This window comes from Anguilla anguilla, chromosome 12 (assembly GCF_013347855.1).
Source record: "Anguilla anguilla isolate fAngAng1 chromosome 12, fAngAng1.pri, whole genome shotgun sequence".
Classification (NCBI taxonomy): domain Eukaryota; kingdom Metazoa; phylum Chordata; class Actinopteri; order Anguilliformes; family Anguillidae; genus Anguilla; species Anguilla anguilla.
In genome coordinates, this window is record NC_049212.1 from 25,015,910 (window position 1) to 25,042,131 (window position 26,222).

At 41.2% G+C, this 26,222-nt stretch overlaps 1 protein-coding gene across 2 annotated transcripts in view; it reads left to right on the forward strand.

The window, feature by feature from the left end:
- The first annotated feature begins 2,229 nt into the window (after window positions 1-2,229).
- The window catches only part of st3gal4 (ST3 beta-galactoside alpha-2,3-sialyltransferase 4), a 32,072-nt gene continuing 8,079 nt past the window's right edge, over window positions 2,230-26,222 (forward strand). The window contains exons 1-7 of one of the 2 annotated variants that reach the window (XM_035386010.1): window positions 2,230-2,620; window positions 17,026-17,093; window positions 19,509-19,609; window positions 19,802-19,868; window positions 22,885-22,957; window positions 24,433-24,522; window positions 25,583-25,680. In XM_035386010.1, the coding sequence (XP_035241901.1) occupies window positions 19,847-19,868; window positions 22,885-22,957; window positions 24,433-24,522; window positions 25,583-25,680 (283 nt within the window). In that variant the 5' untranslated portion in view covers window positions 2,230-2,620; window positions 17,026-17,093; window positions 19,509-19,609; window positions 19,802-19,846. The remainder of the gene's footprint in view (window positions 2,621-17,025; window positions 17,094-19,508; window positions 19,610-19,801; window positions 19,869-22,884; window positions 22,958-24,432; window positions 24,523-25,582; window positions 25,681-26,222) is intronic. The other variant, XM_035386009.1, reaches the window with a different exon arrangement.

Genomic DNA, 26,222 nt, shown 5'->3' on the forward strand with positions numbered 1-26,222 from the left:
TTTCAGCTCTAGGTTAATGGCCTTGGGGACAGGCATTACACTGACAGAATGACGTGGTCTCTGGTTGTGGAAACCCTGGTAGCATTCTGGCCATCGCGCCTCAGTTTGTCTCATCTGGCATAACTCCCATCCCCTCTATGTGAAGGTTTCAGCATTTCATCCCATGTTTAATGTCCAGGTCATGCCCTTTACTTTAACCCTAGGGATTATGACCTTAATCTGGATTTAAAATGTCCAAATCCTCAGAATTTTCTTTTAGAGTCCCTAATGTGTCCACTCTCTGGACAGATGTGACATATTTTGTGACGAGACACAGTGCAAACTGCTCTTTTTTGTTTGCTCAGCCTAACCTAGCTATAAACCTGTAATAGGCCACAGTTCCACATGAAACTAAACAGCTGCTATCAAGGTGACTGAGCTCGTAAAGATGTTGTGCTCATATTCAAACACAACAGACATATATAGGCCAACAGCCTATAAACATGCATTATTTATTTTAACAGACACAACAACAAGGCTGAAATGGTACAATTTCAAATGAGTACAAACTACAAATTAATTTACAGCACACTTCAAAAATATGTTGAATTCTCCTTAAAAATGTCAGAACCACAGCCACTGCCAGCGGCATAAATACAATTATTGGTAAACAAATCGGAAAGAAACAGAAGAAAGCTTTCCCTGCTTACGTCTAACAACCACCGCTACATTTTATTTGTGCTTTTGTGCGTGATTTAAGTTGATAGCCTACCACAAGAAGACAATATTTTCTCATTGTAATGGTTATCACATTGATCTGAATAATCCATTGCAGGTAAACAAACATCTTCTTTCTTCACATCACGTTAGGGAGATTAAATGATCCATCCAATTTGGAAAAGTCAGTTACGCTTAACCAAATAAGATACAACTACCATGTTGCAAAACCTGCAATATAGGCTATCTAACAAAACCTATGCTTCATGATCATCTAAATAGGCAAAACCTACAAAATCTGTGCATTGCAGATCTTTTCCATGAATATTCTTCAAGTGTGAATACGGAGAATGCAGAGTGCATATATCGACAATTTTAAATATTGTATCAATCTGTGACGCAAATAAAGATAATTTTATTACTCACCTAATATCCTACTTGAGCAGAGCTGGCTCTATCAGATGGTACTGAGCATTTTGTGAATTAATCACAGATTGATTAACAAGGCAAGCCCAATAATCAATTTAAGGGAAAGTCTTTGGTAGTTGACCAGAGAGGGTCATCTACCACTGAAGGCACAGAGAGTTGAACATAAAGCGACAGTGCAGTGTGAACGGCAAGAAGCACTAAACAAAGGAAGGAGGCGAAGAAGATCAACTAATGTTACTTAGGCCTAATATTGGCTGAACCAGCTATAATAATTTATTTTTATGACATGCCATCATGTCATCATTTTACTGCCAAGATATCAATTTTTTACATCTCTACATTACCAAAAACAAATATAGGGCCAGTAATAATTATATATATATATATATATATATATATATATATATGTGTGTATATATATAGGCTATACAGAGCTTCTCCACCCTAGCTCCCCAGTGGTGGAACGAACCCCCCGTCCCTCTCCGAACCTCCCCCTCACTATCCATCTTCCACCGTGGCCTGAAGACTCATCTCTTCAGACTATACCTAGACTAACCACCACCACGCTTATAAATATTTAAAAAAAAATAAAAAAATAAAAATACCCTTTTTCCCTGTCACTTGTTACATGTTGCCCCATCCCTGCACTTCTTGGTAAATTGTATTTGTCCTAATACTGTAGCTTATTCTTCTGCCTAGTTGGCTTTGCAGATGTTAGTCCAGGATAGTGTTCATTGTTCTCGGCTAGAAATAGCTGTACAAAATAAGTAATTGTACCTTACTGAACCCGTGTTCAGCAGTTGTCTACGATCATGAAAATGCACTTTTGTATGTCGCTTTGGATAAAAGCGTCTGCCAAATGAATGTAATGTAATGTAATGGAATGTAATATGTAATGATGGAAGTCAATTTACAGGATTTAAAACTGGGGGGTTGTAGCCTGTTTACATTTCTTTTGTTCAAGTTTGGTGTTCTACAAGATCTAGTTGTGTTAGACCTATGTGATACAATTTTTAAAAGCCCACTTTGTTTCTCTGCTAGGTAAATTATAAAGTTGCTAGGGAACCTTCCCTACACCCAAACGACCGCAACATACAGGTTGCCTAGCGAACAATATTGTATCTGCGCGCAACTCGCTTCCTGATGCAGGTTCGCAACCTCGGTTCAGAGATCTACCAGCATCTGGGTTACCACTGCAGTCAGATAACTGACCATTTATTACTTTGGTTATTATTGCGATTCTTAATCGCCGCGAAATATTTCATTGTCATGGAACGCTGGAGCTGTGTGTATTAGAACTGCAAATATTTCAAAGTAGCGTTAGCTACATTCATCCAATTAATGACACCCCTCCTCTTGCAGTAGAATAAGGAGACGCGACAACTTCTTCATTCAGCGTCCACAAACTAGCAGGATACTACTACTTGTGCGATCAAGCTTCCATCACAGTTTGAACTTACTGTCCTTCTTGTGTGCTATCTGAGATTCATCACTGGTAAGTTAGCTTGCAAACTTGTTAGCAACCTTCTTAGAAAACAAAATCGAATTAAGATTTCTTCTATCTGTAATTAAGCAAATGATAATGAGAGTCAAAAATGAAACATGGATGCTTACTAACTAGTTATTCCAATATTAGCGAGCTAGCGCTGGCTCATTTAGCAGATAGATTACGTTATAATTGGTGAACAATTATTATATTAATATGCAGATTAGTAGCGTCAGTTAACTCGTTAAAATAACAGGCTAGCTTTTTTATGTGTCGCATTTTCACAGCGACACATTTTCGCGGGACAGTGTACAGTAAGTTAGCTAGCTAGCCAGCTCCACAGGGTAGCTTGCTCAATAACGGTTTTTGACTCGTTAGGTGGAGTCTAAAAAAATGTATAGTTAACACGCATAATATTATATCATTACTGAAGTGGCCGAAACAACTAAAGGAGCTTCTCAAAATTCCGCCATTCAAATACCATTAATTCAAGTGAATGCACAGGGCTATTTTCTTCTAGCTGTTAGCTTGCTTCCCTCGGTCTTTTAAGAGGAGAAGGCGTGATGTGCCAGTCATGACCATACCATAACTGTATGAACGTGGCATCCTTTGTGAATCTAGTGTAATTTTTAAGTGGCATAACGTTAGCCACCATCACTCATGACACACATTTAACGTTACCTATGCTGTCATTGGAACAGGTATCAAAGAATGTTCCTTGATGATACGTGTTTCTACCAGGTTGTTTCCCTTTTCCAGACATCGTCTTTGTTAGTTAGTTTTCGGACGTTGTTTGATATAATCTCTTAATCCTTGATTTTGGGCTTTCATTTTAACTTTACATTTTTATACTATTATCAATTTGTTACCTTGCGTTTATTAAAAAAAACAAAAAGCAAACGTTACTTACCCATGGGTTTTTCTAAGGTCCAAATGGCTGGCCTGTCTCATTGACAGCAGCCATCATAACCCAGGTGAAACTATAGGTTAAGCACTATTTTAAATGGCCTTATTTTTAGACTTGATTGCCAAATTATGAGTATCCGTTACCCTTAATTATTCAACCTCGCGTGCAGTTCACCACTCTGTTTTCATCGTATACTCTCTTGCCCGCAGTTACCCGCTCATGTTACAGAATTTTAAACTCGGCGATTGGATGTTTCATGTATAAATTCACCATGGGAGTCGCAGTTTACCTAGAAATCTCCATTGCAAATCGCCACACGCATTTGCAATCTCTGCCACGGCAGAAATGTGGCAAAAATCATGTGTAAAAAGACAGCCAATTGAGAGGCCCGCCTGAGTTGTAACCAAGCGGCCAAAACCAGACTTCGTTTTTGAAGCTCATTTCCTGGTCTTGTTGTTCCTGGTTGCTCACTAGCGCCACTACGGTTGGCTCCAGTATAGGTGTTTTCATATCCGGTTTCCATGTAAGTCTACGGTACAAATGCGGTCAAAATACAAAGTCAATACATTTTTCTCATGAAAAACAAAACAAATAGTCACAATATGTGTGTTTTATTCGTCTTATGACTGTCCATGGGTCGATTTCATGATTTGTTGTGTCATTTGGGCACTGTTATAATATTTGTTGTGGACCAATGAGGTACAGTTTGCGTCACTTCCTGATTACTGATAATTTTTATTCGGTAGAAAGTGATTTGCGAACGATCGGTCAGCTAGCGTCACCCAGCAAGTGAACACCACAAACGGCGACGGAGTGGCTAGTAGCAGTTACTGGCTCATTAACTGACTGTGGCGAAAACCTACGACGATAACTTGCTCGGTTAACAGCAGGTCTGCCAGACAAGTCAAATCACCAGTATACACATCTCTGATTGATTGACCATCAGTGTAGTCAATGTTCTTCCCCTGTGGTTCATATTGCTAATGCGTGAGCTAACCACGGATAGCCTACCTAGCTCACTGGCAAGCTGATATGCTAACTAAGCATATTCGTTTTGCTGAGAAACATAAATTGAAGATAACTGAACATAATTGTATTTTTAACGTCATACATATAACGTGATTACATGACACAGTACAGTCACGGATGGAAATTAAACTCCGTAAACATCTGATAATATATTTTAAAACATAACGGCAGACAGTCAGCTAGCCTCAAGTTCGTTCTGCAATCGTTCGTTCAGGTTGATGGGCTTTTCCGCACCGGATTGTCAATCACATTGTAAAAATCACAGAGCCGACAACATGGCCGCGCCCGGCATTGAGTTTCATAACGTGTTTTAGAGACCCACGGAGAGTCAATGGGTGGCGTCACAGTAGCTTTGTCCATATTTTTTACAGTCTCTGGTTGTAACTGATGATATGGACATTTACAGATCTATGTACGCATTTACAGATCTGTCTACGCATTTACAGATCTGCGTACGCATTTACAGATTTATTTACAGATCTGTGTATGCATTTACAGATTTATGTACGCATTTAAAGAATGTGTGCGCATTTACAGATTTAGCCTATTTACAGATCTGTGTACGCATTTACATATTTATTTACAGATCTGTGTATGCATTTACAGATCTGTGTACGCATTTACAGATTTATTTACAGATCTGTGTATGCATTTACAGATCTGTGTACGCATTTACAGATTTATGTACGCATTTGCAAATAATTATGTATGCATTTACAGATCTGTGTACGCATTTACAGATTTATGTACGCATTTACAGATCTGTGTATGCATTTACAGATTTATGTACGAATTTGCAAATAACTCTGCTACAATAACAGTCCCATAGAATGCCCGATGATTTAGAGTAGACTCAACAATCCAGTTGTTGAGAAGTAGCACATATGTCCCTAATGTAGTCAATACCTTCACACACCGTGATATACAAAACAACACAGACATAGTTGAAAGTGAAATTAAATGTTTTATCATGTACCATCATTCGCAATGATAACTCTTCAGTCTTCTCTTCTGCTCAGTAAAATGTCCAGTGCTAATTCAACTATTTAACAGATAGAATTTTATCCCACTCTGGAATGTGGGACCAAGTGTTCTCTGTTAAGAGTTGAATTAACACTGTTAGATTTGAATTGACACCGGACTGTGTGTGAACTTGTCATTTTTTTGACACTAACTACGTACAGTGTCACAAGTGGCATTTGTGAAACTGTTTTTAAATTTTTTTATTTTTTTATTTTTTTTGGCATCACTTGATTTGTAGAGGAAACAAATGTTTGAGTTTAAACACATTCATTATTGCATTAAATTCTACTTGTGCATTAGGTTTGTTTATAAGTGTCCCTTACTGATCCCATTAGAGTATTTATTGCTAGGTGCCAGCTGTCTGAACACTGGTGTTTTTGGACCAGAGGTAACTGGCTTCCCTTGCGCGCTCGCACACACATGTCTGATTTTTGAGTCATGAAGTTGGGTCCTCCTTTCATTCCCTCCTCACACCACAAATATGGAAACACTTAATGATCTTGCTTAAATGCTTTCCAGGGCATTGACCTTTGTTAATGATTATTAATGATTGCAACTGCTGTGTTCTGGACAAAAAAGGCGCAGCCAAAATGAATGGGGGCACAGGTTGTCTGCACAACACATAGCCTATTTTCCCTTGTTTTAATGTTCCTAAAACAGCTCACATCTTGCTACTGAGCAAACATTATTTGCTTCTAGGGGGCAGGAATAAGCAGACTTTTTGAAACAACACACTGGGGAATTTCCTGCTGGTTTTGTCTCATTTTTTTGTTTTCTGAAACGGATCTTGTGTGGTGCGGTCTTGTCTCTCTAGGTGCTAAATGCTACATGGTGCATGATATCTGATGCTGTGTTCTCATTCAGCCTTGCAGCATTTCTACAGCTACCTGCTGAGTCCAGTAAAAGCACATTCAAAATTAGTTACGGTTGTTTGTTGAAAGGGAAATTCCACCGCGAAACGACATTAACCTCATTTAACAGATCAAGGTGTAACTGGTTAAGTCTCTGTCAGTGGCTGGCCTAAGCAATCTGCACAGAGGTATCGGCAGCGAAAGGTGTACATTTGGTAATAGGTGTAAGTGGTGTACATCATAATGATGTGCACCTCTACCCTTTATCATTTTGGAAGAACTACAGTGGGTGGCCAGTTTTAGTTTGGAGACATCACCCCCAAATCTCCCATACTAGGTGAAGAGGGTGTTGACTGAGGTAATGGACGGTCGCTTGGTATGTTCAGTAGTGATGCCTGAATGTTCTCCTCAAAATCATCTGGGCGAAATCGCCTGCTACACGTTCGCACATCCTTTATCTGTGTCTCAGGTGTATCTGGAGGATATGTTTCATTCTCAATTACAGTCAGACATTGTTTTTCCTCACCTTGCAGTAGCCAGTAAAAATAAATCCCTTCCTTTGCCAATGCTAAATCCTTGCAATTTGCCAGACTTAGGGATGTCCTGATCCAGCCTTTTTTCTAGGATCAGATCTGCGTACTCTATAACATTCAGTATCTGCAGATACCAAGTCTGATACCTATACATCCGACATGTAGAACATCCAGCTTGGCTTAAAATCAGTAAAACAATTCCAGGGTAGGCAAAGTAAGTGTGATGACCCCCTACTCTGCTCCCTGTGCTGCTTGTTGTGGTATTGTTCACATGTGCCTGAAGGGCAGAACAGAGGGTCATTGGTGAAATTGGGAGCACCTGTGTTCAGGCCTCCCAGAAAGATTAAGATGCCTGTCTCCAGTTTGAGGGAGAGCTGTCTCTCCACTGTTTGGTTTCTGTTTTGGTGTTGGCTGTGTTTTTGGTTTTACACCATACAACATTGCTTCAGCATAACTTTCGTACATCCACTCACCTACACTACTGATAATGTTGACTTTCACACCCCATGTTTGTCTTGTTTTGGGTATAATTAGGTTATTGTAAATAAAGGTGAATTTTCTTTTTAAATGCTGTCCCTTGAGCCAGGCCGTGACATAAAGTTAAACTAATTTTACGGAAAATAATTATTTGAAGACATATTTCACTTTGGCATAACATAAGTCATTTTGTGGAGCCTACCCCGTAGTTTGTGCATAGTATGAATACTAACTACATCAGCTGTCCCTGCTTCTGGTTGTCAGGCTCTCAGTTCACTCCCATTCATTTTCCCCTTTAACAGAATTATTCTGCTTTGTAGATGCTGGTTGTCCTTGTTTCTTTTAAAGGTGTATGGCCCTGTGTGTGTGCCTGTATATGCTTGTCTGCATGTGCGCACAGTGCACATGTGTTCATGCCTGTTTGCACACATGCAAATTTGGAGTTATTATGGCTGCATATGCCAGTCCTAGAGGGAAATGACGTGGCTGATGCTTGGAGCTGTACAGTCAGGCTCACTGGTTACTGGAGTGAGAGCATGCTTTCTGTGCACATAGCTGTGGCAATCCAGACTCAGCGAGACAGATGCTCTCATAAGGACTGTGGAATGGAAATTCAGACGCATGTGCTCTAGTTGCTTTGAATTGCATGATTTGACTCTTAAATTTGGATACGATTGGGTATGGTACATCCATGGTGTGTGTCCAAGTGTGTATTTTCACCAGCCAAAATTGAAGGTGACTTGCAGGAGTCAAATTCCAGAGTGGCCGAAGGTATTTGCTTATTTCCCTAGCCTAATCGTGGGCATGCACCTGCGGGGGCTGTTCAGCCTCCTGGCTCCTGACGTAGCCATACAGTTCATAGAAGCATTAGGAGTGATACATTCCTGGATACCTTAATCTCTAATCCTCGCTGAGGCATGGAGATTAAATTTTGCTGACTGGGATTGTGTGAAGTGCTGCGTTCTGATATCAGGCTCTCACAGTCTGCTCCAGTCGATTTCCTCCTCAAGTCACTCAGACTTCATTGCAGTACAGTTGTTGTTTGTTTGATAAGGAGCTGCATACATCAAATGTATTAGGCTGTTATTAGGCTACTTGATGTTATTCCTTATCAGATATTTAGGATATTGTTGTTATTATTATCATTATTATGATTACTAGTATTACTTTATTGGTGGCTGCCAACACTTGAGATATAACCTACTATACAGTTCATATTCATTTTTTATCACTTGAACCACCAGGCTTTTCAGGGATGCCAAATACAACGCTAAACCACGCCTGCATCCTTTTGTTCCCGCTGATGGGTCATCAGTCCTCCATAGCGCACATAGCGATAGCGATACTGCACAAGAGTACAGTGAAAATGTTGAAACATTTAAACATGGCTGAACAGTGTCTGTGGAGCCCCTGGCTCCATGGGCTAAGGCCAAAAAAACGAGGAAAGATACAGGGCAGCGGAAAAAAATGTTAGCTCTCGTCTGCTCTCTGCAAGGTAAGCTTCTGGGTAATTCACAACAGACAGCTCAGGCCCCCCCCCACCCCCCAGCTGGACCCGCTATCTGTTCCGCGTTGGAGGGGAACAAGGTCCCGCTGTCACCAAGACCAAGCCAAACTCTGAGAGCAAGTGCTGAAGCATCCTGCTGCATAAAAAGTGCCTGCATGGGAACTCCGACTGGTCATGTGAGACCTATATAGCAGCTATAGCAACCACCCCCCCCTTCCTTTTTAGCAGCTGAGGGGAGGGGGGGGGGGCTTGTGGGAAAGCTCCCAATACGCAGAGAATGCACAACCTTCAGGCTGAGTCTTGTGTTTCGCAAGCAGCCTGGGCCCCACAATCTTTCCCCCCACCCTCGCCTGTGCCAGGTCACTGCTCTGCATTCGCCCAAGCTCCGTATCCTATCCCTAAAAAATACCAGCGTGATCTTCGGGCCCAACACAGTCCCTTGAGATGGAGAAGGAACAGTTCCAGTGTGCTCTTGCCTGGCATATGTGAAACCCTGACACATTTGACTGTAAAAATAACAACTAAACATTCATTATGATAACATTAAAATGTTACATTTTAACGGAATGTGATGCCTTTTTATTAATCTCTGTTCACATCATCTTGCACGTATTGCAAGATGCATCTTGCAAAATGCGAGTTTTGGTAAACAGTCCATGTCAGTGAAGAACGGAAGTCTTTTGCCAGAAGGTTACAGTTGTGACAGAAGGAAATGGGCAGATAAATGAATTGTGTTGCTTCAGATCTGGTTCCTCCCACAAAGTCACCCTGTAGGGAACTGTCAGAATTTAACCGGCTTGTTTACACTCATTAGAAAAGCACACAACTTTTAATGAGCTTGTTGTTGTTGTTGCTAGGAGAGGCTATATATTTTGTTTGCCTATGTAAACTGTGAACAAGAATGAGTTCATCTGGTCCCAAGCTGTTCATCTAGTCAAAATATAAAAAAATATGCGTAGGCTGGCAGAATGTCTACTGATGGCAGTAAATATGGAGTGGAATGTTAAAAACGCTACATTAACTTTGCCAAATAGGGAAATCAACAACACCCACTGGCTGACAGGCACACAGTTGTGTTTTTTGAGGTATGGGTGTGTGCGTTCGTGTGTGTATGTGTGTGTGTGTGTGTCTGCTCCTGGGTTTGTGAGGTCATGGAAAAAATTAGTCCGCGCATAACTAAAATAACTTTGGACATTTGCTATTAATTTTCCTGCTTTTAGAAGAAGAACAATCAGCAGGTAGCTTGCTGTGAGTATTGTAGGGCTGCCGCGATTAGTCGACGTAATCGATGACATTGACGCTGAAAATGCATCGACATCAATATTTTAAACAGACTCATTGTTTTTTTTTAATTTTATGAATTTACCTTTTACACTCATTTTTAACCTCTTAGCGTGAAGCCCCTAGTGGTCGGCACGCCGGCGTGCCGAGATTGCTGAACTCAGAAATTCAGTGCTACTGCAACCAAAGTGCGAGTTAAAAACAGAAACGTATTGTTTTAGGTTCATTAGTAGACGATACACGACAACTGTGCCGAATATGGAGTTTCGCAGCGCCACCATTGTCGCTCTGGTCGTTCATTTAACACGCACCCCCTCCCTGCAGTCTCATCTGCAACTACACCCCCCACCCATGACATAATGGACAATATTGTCTATCTGGGCATTCATAAAAATATTCTTTCACCACTCAAAAATCGTATTCTGTCGTAGCAACAAGATAAACCCGACATTAGCCCCAAGTTATGCCAATACAGCAGTGAAATGCTGCTCACTGAATAACGAAATAAACGAGACAGAGTTTTAAAAAATGATGTCTACCATGTCATTCTGCAGTTAATATCTGGGAGTAAATATTGCATAAATATACAATCACCTCAAAGAGCATAGGCCTACGTTTAGTCTAGGAGAAAGTAGAAATTGCAGAAATGTTGACATCTTTCTTGTTTATTTTGTTTAAGTTATAGGTTAATGATACATGAGCTTCAATATGTTATGACTGATGTCTCCTCATAATGAACTGTATGTTTTAATGTTACTCCACAATGAACTGAATGGTTTTAAAATGTGTTTTTACAATGATTTCAAACTACTATCCTAAATGTGATTAACATTTGAAAAGTTATTGTTTAATTGTAAATCCTGAAATTGACTCATTTACTATCCTTAGAACATTAGTATTGAATTTGAAATTGTTTTTCATTCAGTCAGTCGGTCTTCAGAAATCTTCATAAAAACACCTGCACTTTCAACCAGCTGACTGGACCAGAAATTTTGGCCAATTTCAAATGCCAACAGCACACCATAGGATAGAGATACAGACAAAATGACAACACATATTGAAAGATGAAGTATTGAAGAGTAATTTCCACTATAGTTTTGATTTTGTTTGTAAATAGTTTTTTGGCTACATTCCAAAGAAGACATGTTGTAAGTTTAACTTTTTCTGTGTTGACAACACAGCAAAAAGGCTGGTCATGCCTATTTCAAATTTACAGGCCATAGGATAGGAGTGGAGACGAAATGAAAATAGCTCTTGAGAGCTAAGAGATTACAGATTTGAATAGAACAAGTTTGTATTGTTAAGATTTTTTAAATATATATTTATTTATCAACAAATCATGAAGTGGGCTTATTTGGAACACCCATGGGCTTAAAGGGTACGTTAGGTACCCATTAAGCCCATGCCAGACTTTTGACATATTTTGACAAATTAAACAATAAAAACATTAGAAATTGATATAAATGAATTATTGACACTTCAAATGAGAGATTAGACTTTCATTATAACTAAAATGTTCTCACTTAAATTGGGGCAGTATACATTAAAAATGTCTGAAAAGCAGATTTGGTGGGCTTAATAGGGACGTTTACCCTACTGCTCAAAATATTTCGGTTATATAGGTTATTTTTGAGTGTCTTTAAATAGGTTAGTGGTATTATATAATGTGTATATTTCACACTGTAATGTAAGTGTTAGTTAGTAGTGAAAAGTTTCCAAGGAAAGAGCTAGGCTAAGTACAGAACATGCGGACATGTTGAAATTCTTACATTACAACACAGATGTTTGATGCCAATATTTCAGTTGGACTTTGAGCTGGACACCATTGTTTCTTACACTCTAAACATGTTGCACTTTGTTTAATATGCAGACCTAACTTTTTTTACTTTGATAAGGGGTTTAATAGAAACTTGGATTTATTTTGGAGTTGCACTACTGACTTAAATAATAAGCCCTCTTTTTTATTTATTATGTTGGAGTTGCCAGTTTAAACCTACAGATTTGGACTTTAATATAGAAACCTTTGTTTACATTTTGTTTTGTGCTGCATTATACAATGGCATATACAGTTTGTTGTTGTCAAAATAAAATGAACTTAAATGAAATGGTCAATTTGACTAATTGGTAAAATAGTCGATAGATTAGTCAATAGAAAAATAGTCGTTAGTGGCAGCCCTAGAGTATTGATTCACGGGCAAGCGAGATACACTTGTCAGTTTAAATGGCTAACAGTGAGTGAGGTACACATGGCATTTCAAATGGTTAACAGCGAGTGAGGCTAGCGATGAGCTAGGTACACATGGCTGTTTAAGTGGCTAATGATGAGCAAGATGCACATGACAGTTTAAATGCTAATGGCTGGCAAGGCCATTTAAACTTTCTTGCCATACAAGTTGTTAAAAACAATTTGAAGTGTAGTTATTTATTTAAATTTTCTTTAATGCCGTTTTGTTCCGAGAAAGATATGTTTAGTTTTGTGATGTACCTGTGATGTTCTGTTTTGTCTAATAGAGCCCGCGTTTGCTACTCATTTTCACTTCTTCCTTCCTTCTTGTAAATACAGGTAGTGGATAATTACAAAATATTTCCCCTATTTTCCTGATGCCAAGACATTCTATCTGTTCTGCAGCAACAGCAAATTTTGTTGCTATTTCCTTTTTTTATGAATGGTAATGTGCCTGGAGGAATTAGGTCAGGTGAATTTGGAGCCGAACAGCCCTATTCTCCCTTCTGCACTTGGAGCAATGCATTGTGGGATTCCCTTCTCACTGCGAGTTTGCACTCTTTTGCCTTGTGGGAGGGAGGAGAAAAACAAGGGCGGAAGGGAATGTGCTGTAATTTCTCCCTCCCCTTTCATAAATTGGAACTTAACGTAATTCGGTGTGGCTGCCACATTTCATCAGGGCATTTTTGGGATTCCCTTCTTGAAGCAAGGGAAGGGAACGTCAGGAAAAAAGCATAAATTCTGGATCCAAATCCACGCTCAGCCTTGTCAATGTTGTCTGAGGGCTGCGTCACCCTGGACAGGATGTCTAGGAGAGGGTGGGTTTATTTCCTGCTCTTTATTTCTGGAACAGCGTGTCTGGAGTGATATCTAACTGTTCAGAACTGGTCAGTCCAGGCAGAGCACTTGAATGTCTGATAGCAAATTTGCAGCTGCTGCAAAATCGGAGTAGGATATTAGATTATCTAATGAGCAGTTGTTACAAAATGACAGTAGAACAGAGTAACTTTATTGCCCACACAGAGTGGATGTCAGCTTCACTGCAGACACAGTGTAGCCTATACCATAGTCCCAGAACCATCCTAAGAAACTATTTTAACCATCGTGAGGTGAATGTAGACCTTCCTAAATTTGAAAAGTTGAAATTTGGGGGGAGGGGGCTGGGCTGTGTGTACAAAGTGCTGTAATTTCTACATTGTGAAACCAAAATGTGTATATAAAAAAATTGATATGGGCTGTGTACTTTATAAATACTCTTATCAGTTATTTTTGAAAAGACTATAAAGAAAAAAAACAAATAATAGTAAAGATGTCAGGTGCAGTGGGGGGTTAGGACCCAAACGCAGAGTGAGGGGAAAAACTCAAAACTCCAAACGGTAATAGAAACAAAGACTTTACTTGACAAAACAGGAACTAAAGCAGGGAACAAAAAGCCTTGCAGGGCAACTCTCAAAAACCACAAAGAAAAACTTCAAAAACACAGGAAACAAAGAAAATCCAAAAATCCAAAAGCATGTGGAAAACAGAACATGGGCAGGAACACACGGGGCAGAAACATGATCAGAGGCACACACAAACAAACACAACCGTGTTTGTGCATCCAGCACCTGAGTCAAGGAAGAAGGGAACTTAAATAGACCAGACACTGACGAGACACAGGAGGGCACCATGAACAATCAGGCCACAGAGAGGGAAGGGAAAACGAGACAACCCAAAAACAATAATAGAATAATTGAAAGCAGTAATACAATTAAACAGGGGGAGCAGGACACAAAACAGAAGTTCCGCCATCTGGCGGCCCAACAAGGAAAGACAGAGACGGAAACACAGAACCATGACAAAAGAAATGGTATTGCTTTATTATTCTCCTGTATAACAAAATATTCATTCTTTAGTAATGTAAAAAAAAAAAGTCTCTATAATATCAACAACAACAAATGTAAAATAAATGAATAAACAGTGGGCCTCATTCACCAACCGTTCTTAAGAAGAATTTTCTTCTTAAAACCCACTTACGCAGTTTTCACGAAGATTCTAGCATTCACCAATGTTTTCTTATTTGGGATTTGTTCTTAGGTAAGAACAGAATCTACGCACACTCAAGAGCACACTTACGCACATTTGAGTACTGACATGTTTGTGCAAAATAATTGGTTTTTGCGTTTTCTTCAATTCTACAGTTGTATAATATTATAGGATATAAATTACAATGATATTTTTAATCATTTATAATATTTTTTTATAATTATTTTCATTATTTTACAAAGCATTAAGGTGCCAGGTTCCAGATCAGAGGGTGGTTGCCTCAGCGGGAGTTCATCTGTAAATAAATTATAAAAAACAAACCATTGTAGTGACCTTTTATTTTGGGGGGTTTCAATTATGCGATGTTTGGTCTATACTGCAAAAGCAAATGTTTAAATTTTGAATACAAACTAAGGTAACACTTTTTAAACACATGGACATGTTGAACAAGAGAACACTTATTCAGAGGCGTCACTAGGGGGGTGACGCCAAAATGACTGGCAATACATTTTTTGTGCAGTGTTTTGTGCAACAACAGGTTTACTCCGATGCAGTTTACTGCCGGTTGATTTAATTAGCGGTATTAATGTGACGAGAAGCGCTTTGTCGTTTGAATGCATAACACGCAATTCCTTGCGCCCACTCCCACCAGCATTTTTTTTTTTTTTTTTTGCCTCAGATTTGACATCAAACCATATTTTTTTACTTCATCACCTTCTCCGGATACAGCGTTCACTGAACGAATAATAGCATCCCATGCATCTTTTTTTGTGTTATTTTATATCCACTACTGGCGCTACTAAATATGACAGGTCGTTTGCTGTTCACTTTCCGCAGCAATACCTCCACTTCGGAACTACTGAAGTCTTTCTTACGTTTGGAGTCCGGTGCTCCACCCTCTTTAGATTTTCGTTGGGGCATTATTGACTTTGTTCGCTCTCAACTTTTCTTTTCGATTTCTCTGTGTGCACACGGCCCTGCAGTCTCATGCCCTTTTATGGGGATTGCGGGGCATTTACCTATGCTAATTAGGAACAACTGGCACGCGCTTTACATTTACGAGGACGATGGGATTCATCATTTTAAGAACACGTGCGAACAATTCTGCGGTTTAAGAACGCGTCGTGAATCTGAGGTAGATTTTTCTTAGGACCTTTCTTAAGAACAAATTTAAGAAAAAACTTAGGAAGATATTGGTGAATGAGGCCCAGTGTTCTTTATAGCAGAAGGCTAAAAGAAGTTCAGACAAACAGAATGCACAACCTAGAAAATTTTCTATCCTCACCCTCCCACTCCCAGTAGCTGTAAGCGTGAAGGGACTTTGGACACAGCTGGGGCCTGTGGTAGAGGGAGGAGGGATGGGTTGGGTCATGTTGGCTGCAGCTTCAGCCTGACAATCTGCAATAAGTTGCCAAATCTTAGGAATCATAGCTAAACAATTTGCTTTCATTCATTAGCCTATTTTCAGTCATTTGTTATTAGCCTAGCAAACTCAGCTCTGGTACCTGCAGGATGGGGGGGGCCGTGAGAGATTGAGGACTGTGAGCAAAGCAGTTGAAAGCCTGGCATTTCTGCATATTTGTATTATGATTCGTTGGCAGATCCTTGGATATTGCTCGTTTTTCCTCCCTCACTGGTAATTGCTTTATCACATTTGTGGCAACGAGCGTTGTCGTCATCGTAAAATGTAACCACACTTGAGACTGTTTGTGTGTCTCATGCAGTGGGGTTGTCCCATCAATGCGGTGGACATTTGTTCATGCTGAATTAGTGTAGGAGAGAGAGATCCTGTTTACGTGATCTGTATCTGGTTATCTTATCGGCAGGCCGGCTTCTGGGGCGGACAACCGGGGAAGTTGTCCCGGGCCCAGCCCAGGGGGGGGGCCCAGAAGAGAGAGTGATGCTCACTCATAAATGTTGGCCATTGATTGGGGGCGGGGCCCGTTGAAATAATTTTGTCCCGGGCCCAGGCATCATGCACACCGGCCCTTATCGGTATTTCCGTTCTAAACAGTCAGGATCCTGTACCGGCTCTCAAGCTTCACCCCTGGATATCTGCGGCTGTTTCAATTTAGTTGCTTCACACTTGAACGGCCGTGTTTTTGAAAAATAAAATTCCACATATCCATTCATGCTGATAACAGCACAATTAAAGTGTTATGCACAGTAATAAAAACATTTTATTGAAACAAGCATAGATAGATAAAACGCATGTCTTTTATATGTCTCTCTGCACAAACTCACTTTGACACTTTGGCAGTTTGCTTCCAATCGAAGTATTGTTACAATTTACAATTTAGTCATTTGGCTGAAACGATTTCATGTGGTAAGCATGCACCGTGCTGTGACCGTTATTGTGTTAATAGAAGTCAGCGACTGGCTAAACACTTCACTCGCCTTGCTCTCAAAACCTAAACTGGCCACTGCTCAAAAGGAAAGCCCTGAGAGCTGAGGACACTGTAGTTCTGTAGGACTGAATCAGAGATTCCTCAGCAGAGTGAAAAGCATAGGAGTATGCCTGCTTTCCATGACCCCGCTGTGTGCTTTTCTCCTGCAGGGAGGATCCCTCGGGCCCGAGGAGAGTTTTTCACGTTCAGAGCCCGGCGCCAGTGTTCCACGGCACAGGTAGGGAAGCCTTACTCTGAGCTACAACAGTGACAGGCAGCTCAAGGCCTCTGCGAGGCCAACAACCCACCACAGGAACAGATGGCGGTGTTTGATACGGGTCCAACAAGAGCATAGCATGCATTCTTTTTACCATTGGGGGGCTGGAAGCCAGGGGCATTTCAGGGGAAGTTCAAGAGGGCTGTTTGTTTTGGATAGCCTACCTTTTTTTTATTTATTGTTCTTGCTCATCCTGCAAGATTCAATGAAAAGTTTCAGTTTGACTTTAAATGTAGTTTTTATTTAGTCATCCCAACCAGAAACCTTTCATTGTGCAGGAGCTGAACACGTAAGCGTGCTTAAGGAACTTGTTTTTTGCACACGTTGCATGCAGGTGTTGCGTGCATTTTTAAAGCAAAATCTCAGCGCATGAATATGATGCTGCACGTGGCTTGAAGCAATCGTTTATTTGAATGCAACAAAAATGTTTCTGGAGGTGGTGTGCAATGCTCAGTTGAGGCGTGCAAAGGACTGTGTTGTGGAGATGGCTTTCATAGGAGTGTTGTAACATTGTGCTGATTATGGTATTTTGCCTCCTTCCAAAGTAAAAGCATTGCATTTTGTGTACAGAACATTCCTCATGCATAACAGCAGAAACAGAAAACATAAAACCTTTTTGAAATACTTTTTTTATGAGATCCACACGGCTCCATCTCCAGCTCTGCTCATATAAAACTAAGTGGCTTACAGCCCTGGGACCCCTCAGAGAAAATGTGGCAGGTATAGTAGGACCTCGCCTCGTGAAGTCTGAGCATGGCATGCTAAGTTAAATCAGCACTTCAAAGAAAATAATTCAGGCTCATCCAACGAAAATGATTCATTGAAAGCATGTGTTGGAGCTGGCTATCGTCTGGACTCGTGTTCTGTTAAAGATCTGATGTTGGCCTCAAACCTAATCGAACACGTGTAAATCGGCTTTGGATTTCAAGGATGTTACGCCACAACCTTTTGTGCGTGTAGTTTTAACCTCTGTGGTACATGTCAATGCGTTCAGAATCATACGAACATAGATTAACCGTAAAACATCAGGTTTAACGATAAAAAAGTTTAATAATGTTTATTTACACTGCTAACATCCCCATATAGCCTACCAGAATAACAGTGGAGTGTGTACATGGTTCTGAAATTGTAACATTATTTCAGTCTTTAGAGCAAAAAACAGTGTAGTCAAACAATTCAATCGTTATATTTGTAAAATAAATACTTTCTAGATGAGGCTACATTTCTTTTTTTGTCGTCTTTATCCATTCCGCTTGGCCACAGTGAGTGAAACTAGGCGATCTGAGCGTATAGTTTCTACGTAAATTACGTCAAAAGGATTCAACGTTGTTGTTTGCTACCTAAACTTCACAGCACAGTCATTGCCGTTATCGTGATTGTAGCATGTGTCTGTTTTCAAAATCCATTTAAACCATTCACAAATGACCTGGGACTTTGAAGTTACAAGGCGGGATGTATCAAGTCTCCAGTGAAAATATTGACCTGGCTATCTGTCAGAATTCTGAGAGAACCAACTGCCATATATGAGCCTGTAAAATCAACCAAAAAATATAGTTTACCAAGTTGCGCCGTGAGTCTGGACGGTTTCGTGCTTGTTTTTCCATTAATCACCTGGAACATCCAGATGATGATATGTCATTGCAGCAAGCAGATTAGCTGAACACATTTAACATGAAACGCTGAACTAACTTGCAAAGTCAAATACATTGATGAATAAAATGGATTTCTTTAATAAACATTAATACAATTTAAAATGCCTTAGGTCTTCCCAAAAGAACACTAGGTGTATGTTTTCATCCCCATCTAGTGTCCCTAATCTTCAGCTCTGAAGCCCACTCAGTGACCTTGGGTACCATTTCTCTCTTTTTCATTTTTGATGGCTTTTTGAAAACATAACAGCAAAAGAGAATGTTTTTTTTATAGCTACTAACAGCTGCCAATACAGTTATGCAGATGGGGACATCATGTTTCTTTGCTCACCTAGCATCCAATTCCAGCTAGAATACACTCCGAGAACCATACTAGCTCAAGGACAGATAACGTTGTGATGTATTATTTTATTTATTGTACATAAAAAAGACAGAGTCTGTGGTTTGGGATCAGATTGTGGTTTGTTGCTAGCTAGCTGGCTGTTGCAGTCGTCCTGATACAGCTAAGCAAAAAGACAATCCAACAGGTCTTGTTCAATATGGAGTTAACCTTGGAATTGCTGGCCTGAAGTTGACCAAGGGAATGAAAAGCGATACAGAGGTGGCTTGTTTTCTGTTTCTTACTTTTTTCATCAGTGATATCAACAAAGAACATCTAGCCTATGTGTTCTACTATAAGCAGTTTAAAAATTTATGAATTCTTATGCTGTTTCCTGTTTGGTCCTAGGTTTGTGTCTTCTACCCCATGCTCAACACAGTCTGCTATGTCTCTCCTGAATGTTGATGCAACATAATATAGTAGCAAACAATACAACCAGCTTTTAAATGGTAAGACTGTTTACAAAGCAGCAAGGTAGTCCACAGCATTGTGCGTTATGCGCTGTGTTTTTTGCTTGGCTTGATGTTGTTTACACGACAGTCTAAAGCAGATTTCCCTCAGGGAAGGGTGGAGTATGAAGTATGTGAGAGACTGTGTTAATGACTCATACTAATGGGCTGTTCATGTGCCCATCCTTACAGGATGACACTGCCAGTTGAGATGAGCAGGGGAAGAAGCATGTGAAGATGTCCTTTAATACAGCAAAAAGTAAGCTCTCTATCAGCACCAGAACACCACACATACACACACACACACACAGAGCAACAAGTAAGCTCTCTGTCAGCACCAGAATACCACACACACACACACAGAAAAAGGTAAGCTCCCTGTCAGCACCAGAACACCACACACACACACACACACACACACAGAGCAACAAGTAAGCTCTCAGTCAGCACCAGAACACCACACATACACACACACACAGCAAAAAGTAAGCTCCCTGTCAGCACCAGAACACCACACACACACACACACACACACACACACAGAAAAAAGTAAGCTCCCTGTCAGCACCAGAACACCACACACACACACACACACACACACACACACACACACACACACACACACAGTGTAAAAATAAGTTTAGCCTGGGGAAAGATGGGGAATGTAACCCCCACAAAGTGATGCTCAGGCATATCTCATCAGCACCAATCATTTTTTAAGATGAATACATTATTAATGTATTGCTTATGGGTGTTACAGTGCAATATGGCTTGCTAGAATATAAGCAGCCAGCACGAACATACACATGCACACACGCAGCCACACACACACATACACACGGACACATACGTACAAACCTTCTAAAACTTTACTTGTTAAATTGTTTCCGCAGCGTGACATTATGGTGGCCCAGTGTCTATGAGTGGAGATTTCTAGTTTTTATATTAAATTCATTATCATGAAGATTGTGCATTTTCCTTACCAATGAGGTTCTGTTTTAAGTGTGTATTAATGTTTATGGTGTGTATCAGGATATGTATGGCATCCTGCCACCCATATCAGCATAATCATTGTATCTTAAGACAACTGACCATACCCAGTCTGTAGTGTGACCATGTTGCCAAGTCTGCTTATAAGTCATGCTTGGTTTTTTTTTTGTGGTTTCTCTTGGGAAAATGAAGAGTCACAGGTTGTGTTTTTTTTTTTTTTTTTTTTGCTGGTTTGTTGAAGACATTGCATGCCTGGGAAGGGACATCGCACAAAACATTACGTTTTTTAAACAGACAGTTTGTGTACCTCACATACTGGGCAATTACCCAGGACACGTAGCCGTGGAAGGCATTGGTCTGAGCAGGGGAATCAGGCTGATCACGCTTACTGAGAGAGCAGAAATTACACACAGGTGTGCCCTGTTAATATATAAACTGAGAGAGAGATAGAGTATACAAAAGTTTGTGTGGAAAGCCAAACGGCATAATTTTGATTTGTTTATTATTTTCCATTTCTAGCTGAAACCTGTAAGGGCAACAGTGAAGTACATTTTTCTATCTTGGTTTACCTGAGGCGTGTGTCTACATTCTCTCTCCGTATTCCCCTCCTTTAGGAGGATTAAATAAAAGGCCGGAAGCCCGACTGAAGTCTTGCGTCTTGCTGTTGTTCCCAGGGCTTTATTGTCGCAGTGTGACAGTTGCGTAATATGGTAGTTAATGGGCAGTGCTTGTTGCCCAGAGGGTGTGGGTCTTGAGCTTTGGCACTTATGTTGTGTCCTTGAGCACGTTCTGAACCGGACCTGCTGTGGGAAATGCCCAGCTGTGTAAATGCATAAATATGTAGACTGTTTAATACACCTGATAAAAAACAGCCGTGCCATTCAAATCATCGTAGAACCAGTGGGTATCTAGTTGTGTGATATCTGTAATGGATGAGCAGCGGGATATCTGTATGTAGTCCAGTGGACTGAGAATTTGGCAGAGGGTTAGGGGACTGAGTGTTTGCCTTAGGGTTAGGGGAATGAGGATTTGGCAGAAGGTTAGGGTTAGGGGACTGAGTCGCCTAACGCAGACAGCTGAGACCCATTTTTCGGTTTGGCACTCTCGCCATCGCATCAGACACCATTAGTCCAGGAGGCCATAGACGTGTGGGAAATGAAGCCACACTCTCACTGCATGGTTTATCTTGTGCTGGGAGAGAGATGTCGTGAGACAGCATATATTTTGAGCCCACAGATGATGCTTCTGATCTACTGAATTGACCTTGGAAGACCCACTGCTTTCCCCCCTTCCAGCTGTCAGCATTGGAGTAGCTGATTTCACATATATTTAATGAGCTCTTGCATTTATCCAGAGCCACTTAAAACATGTGGTAAGGTTCGATGAGTCCCAGCATAGATGCAAACGTTTCATGTGCACAGTCAAAAGAACGGGTAATTGAAATTGACAGTGCTGCACAAAACATATCGTCATGCATACAGTAAGTACAACAGCTGCATCCTGCACATGCCCAGAAAGGCAATGCTCCACAGAGCTCCCACACACCCACAGATACCTTGAGAGGGCTCTGTCCCCAGCGCGGTAAAGTGCTCCTGTTGTATGCTGTGGAAGCGCTGGCGTTTGGCAGGAGTGTTTGAAAGGCGCTTTATTTTCTTGGCTTTATGCTGGGGTGAAGCCCTTTCAGCAGTTGTAAATATTACAGTATAAGGAAAGTACACAGTGTTTTGCAAATTCGGTGACATCATCTGTTTTCCTCAGCACGCAATGTCCATGAATCATAGCTTGGGTCCTGCTAAAATGTGATCTTTTCCAACTCACGTCTCCTAGCATGAAACATTCACCCCATGCGGTTTAAGACTCACTTAATATGAAAATTAGTCATTTTGTGCTCTGAAGAATTCACTTGCATGTGTTTAACTGGCTAAAATATAATTTCAAAACAAGTCATGAATAAAGTGTTCCTCATTTTCTTTGCACTTTCCTGCTCTTTTTTTCAAAGAGACACCAGTGGACGATAATATTGATAATGCGTACAAACGGAGAAAACGGAGTGAATACTTCCCTATAACTGCAGCACATGGTGTTCTCTGTGACTGTAGTACACACAGTTCCCTATGATTGTTGTACATGGCCTTCCACCTTTTATTTGTTGTTTCCCAGACCCATAAGGACCAGTGGCCTGTTGCGTTGTGTGTCTCTTTCTTCCTGTAGCACATTTTTGCATGCGGATTATAATGTGGACTGTGTGTGTGTGTGTATCTGTCTGTCTGTCTTTCCTTCCACAGCATGGTGCATTAGACTGATACCTGTGGTGCTGTTCTTTGTCTCTTACTACTTCTCCCAGTTCTTCCTGCAAAGGTAAGGTTCCTATTGTGTCTCCATGTTCTTGATTCCTACTTTCTCTCTTTTTTAACATTTGTATATCCCCTCTTTTTACTTTCCTCCCACTGTGGAAAGGCTAACTTGTATTTGTAGGCGTGTCCGTCCAACTTATGAAACATCCTTCTTTGTCTATGATACCAGCCTGTGAGTGCCTGGAGTTAGCTGCAATGAACACTCACAATTTAAACCACTTAATTCAGATGGACTTAAGTTCAGAATGTTGCATTTCCTGGATCAGTAATTATTCCTATTATATACTGTAGTTGCGCTATATTTCCACCCTTCTCATTAAGAGTATTCAATCTTGGAACAGAACCTTGTTCATTCACAATTTTCATTCAAAATTATGAGCTGCTAAAATGATCGTGATCATTCATTTGGGCTCATTGTAGTTGCTCATTTGGGCTCATTGGAGTTTCTCTTCCAGGATTATTGGAGTTGCTCATTTGGGCCCATTGGAGTGGCTCATTCAGGCTTATTGAAGTTGCTTATTCAGGATTATTAGAGTTGTTCATTTAGGCTCATTGGAGTTGCTCATTTGGGCTCATTGGAGTTGCTGATTCAGGCTCATTGGGGTTGCTGATTCGGGCTCATTGGGGTTGCTCATTTGAGCTCATTGGGGTTTCTCATTCAAGCTCATTGGGGTTGCTGATTCCGGCTCATTGGGGTTGCTGATTCCGGCTCATTGGGGTTGCTCATTTGAGCTCATTGGGGTTGCTCATTCGGGCTCATTGGGGTTGCTCATTCGGGACTCAGTGGGGTTGCTGATTCGGGCTCATTGGGGTTGCTGATTCGGGCTCATTGGGGTTGCTCATTCGGGCTCATTGGGGTTGCTCATTCGGGCTCATTGGGGTTGCTCATTCGGGACTCAGTGGGGTTGCTGATTCGGGTTCATTGGGGTTGCTGATTCGGGCTCATTGGGGTTGCTCATTCAAGCTCAGTGGGGTTTCTGATTTAGGCTCATTGGGGTTGCTGATTCAGGCTCATTGGGGTTGCTGATTCGGGCTCATTGGGGTTGCTCATTCGGGCTCATTGGGGTTGCTGATTCGGGACTCAGTGGGGTTGCTGATTCGGGCTCATTGGGGTTGCTGATTCGGGCTCATTGGGGTTGCTGATTCGGGCTCATTGGGGTTGCTCATTCAAGCTCAGTGGGGTTTCTGATTTAGGCTCATTGGGGTTGCTGATTCAGGCTCATTGGGGTTGCTGATTCGGGCTCATTGGGGTTGCTCATTCGGGCTCATTGGGGTTGCTCATTCGGGACTCAGTGGGGTTGCTGATTCGGGCTCATTGGGGTTGCTCATTCGGGCTCAGTGGTGTTGCTGATTTAGGCTCATTGGGGTTTCTCAATCGGGCTCATTGGGGTTGCTGATTTGGGCTCATTGTGGTTGCTGATTTGGACTCATTGGGGCTGCTCATTCGGGACTCAGTGGGGTTGCCCATTTCTCTTTCAGCTATGGCGGGACCACGAAGATTCCTGTTCCAAGCAAAAACCTGTGTGGCAGCTGGCTTGTGTCCAGAAGATGGGAGAGTCTGAACTTCAAGTGAGAAATCCTGCCCATCTGTGTTCCCCCAGCAGGAAGTGGGGGGTGGGGGGTGGAAACAAACTGAATAACTGGAAAAAAAAGTTGTTTGTGTTCGTGTGAAGCTGTGAGAGACCCCCGAACAGATCTGAACAGTCAAATCTGCCCTTTTGTTCTTTATTCAAATGAAATTTGGGCTTTGGAATTTCCGCTTAGGGGTGTAGGAATTGTGCAGGGATCTGTTCCCTTTTCTTGCACCAACAGAAATCCTCAGATGGCCAAAATCAGGTCAATTACAGTGTGCTTAGCTGGAGTTTACCCCTCAGGTTTAAACCCCTAGACTACAGAACTGCATTAAACCTGAAACAGCTAATCCTTTTTTCACAGATGCATGTTGCTGTTGAATAGCTGTTCCAGTTGTAGTATAGTTCTGTTGTCTTGGGGTTTAACCTGAGAACTCCAGCTAAGCACACTGCAGTTGACTCCTCAATGAGGGGTTTGGAGTGCAACCACGGTGGAAAAATTGTGAAACACCAGGCTGTCATTAAATCATTGCTGTACCACCACACTGCCATCAGAATCAGAAGAATCATCACACTGGTACAGTGAGAACTGCAGCATTACATCACACTGGTACAGTGAGCAGTGCAGCAGAACATGACACTGGCACAGTGAGCACTGCATCAGAACATCACACTGGTACAGTGAGCAGTGCAGCAGAACATGACACTGGTACAGTGAGCACTGCATCAGAACATCACACTGGTACAGTGAGCAGTGCAGCAGAACATCACACTGGTACAGTGAGCACTGCAGCAGAACATCACACTGGTACTTTGAGCACTGCAGCAGAACATCAGACTGGTACAGTGAGCACTGCAGCATTGCATCACACACAAGTTGCAACACTGTTTTTGTGTTGTGTTCCCCCATTTTCACTCTACTGTTACCATAGTTTAGAGAGCATCGTATATACCAATGTGAGAGGAATGTGTGTGGATGATTTATTTTAAAAGATGAATACGCTGTTCTTCAGAGTGGCCTGTATCTGAGCAACATCATTTTCATTGTTCAAACGCAGCATCACCAGAAAGACCAGACTCTTCTTAACGCTGGGAGATTTCTTCTGGCAGCAACACAAGTCTGCTCTACCTTTACCCTATGGTATCAAAGGCAGTGGTACGTACCTCACTGAGTCCTCATCCCTGGAATAAGCCCTCTGATATAGCAAAGAGCGCCTTCTGTGATATGGGTGACCCGATGCTTCTATTGCAGTGTAGCAGTGTACAGTGTCTTGTTACATTTGATAATTCTTTGTTATGTCTAATGTTACCTCTACTATTCATGTGTGGTAAGGGGAGGAAGATGAATTTACAAGAAACATTCCCGCAATCAGATCACAATTTTCTTATGGCTAGTTCCTGCTCCATTCAGAATTTGTTTGCGTTGATATCCTTATCAGCCTGAAGGCCATGGTCTTAAAAGTAATTGTCAACATTACTGGGAAGACTTGGCACTTGGATGATTAGACATTTGTATGCAAATGGAGGTTCTCCAAGGTGCATCCCATTCCCAAATATTCATTGAGGGCAGCAAACATTTAACACTAAATGTCATCTCAGATGCACTTTATATCCACACTAATAAAGATGGGAGCATTATGATGGTGGTTCAGTCTGGGAAAGTAAATGTGCAGAATCATAAATCATCTTAAATTTGCC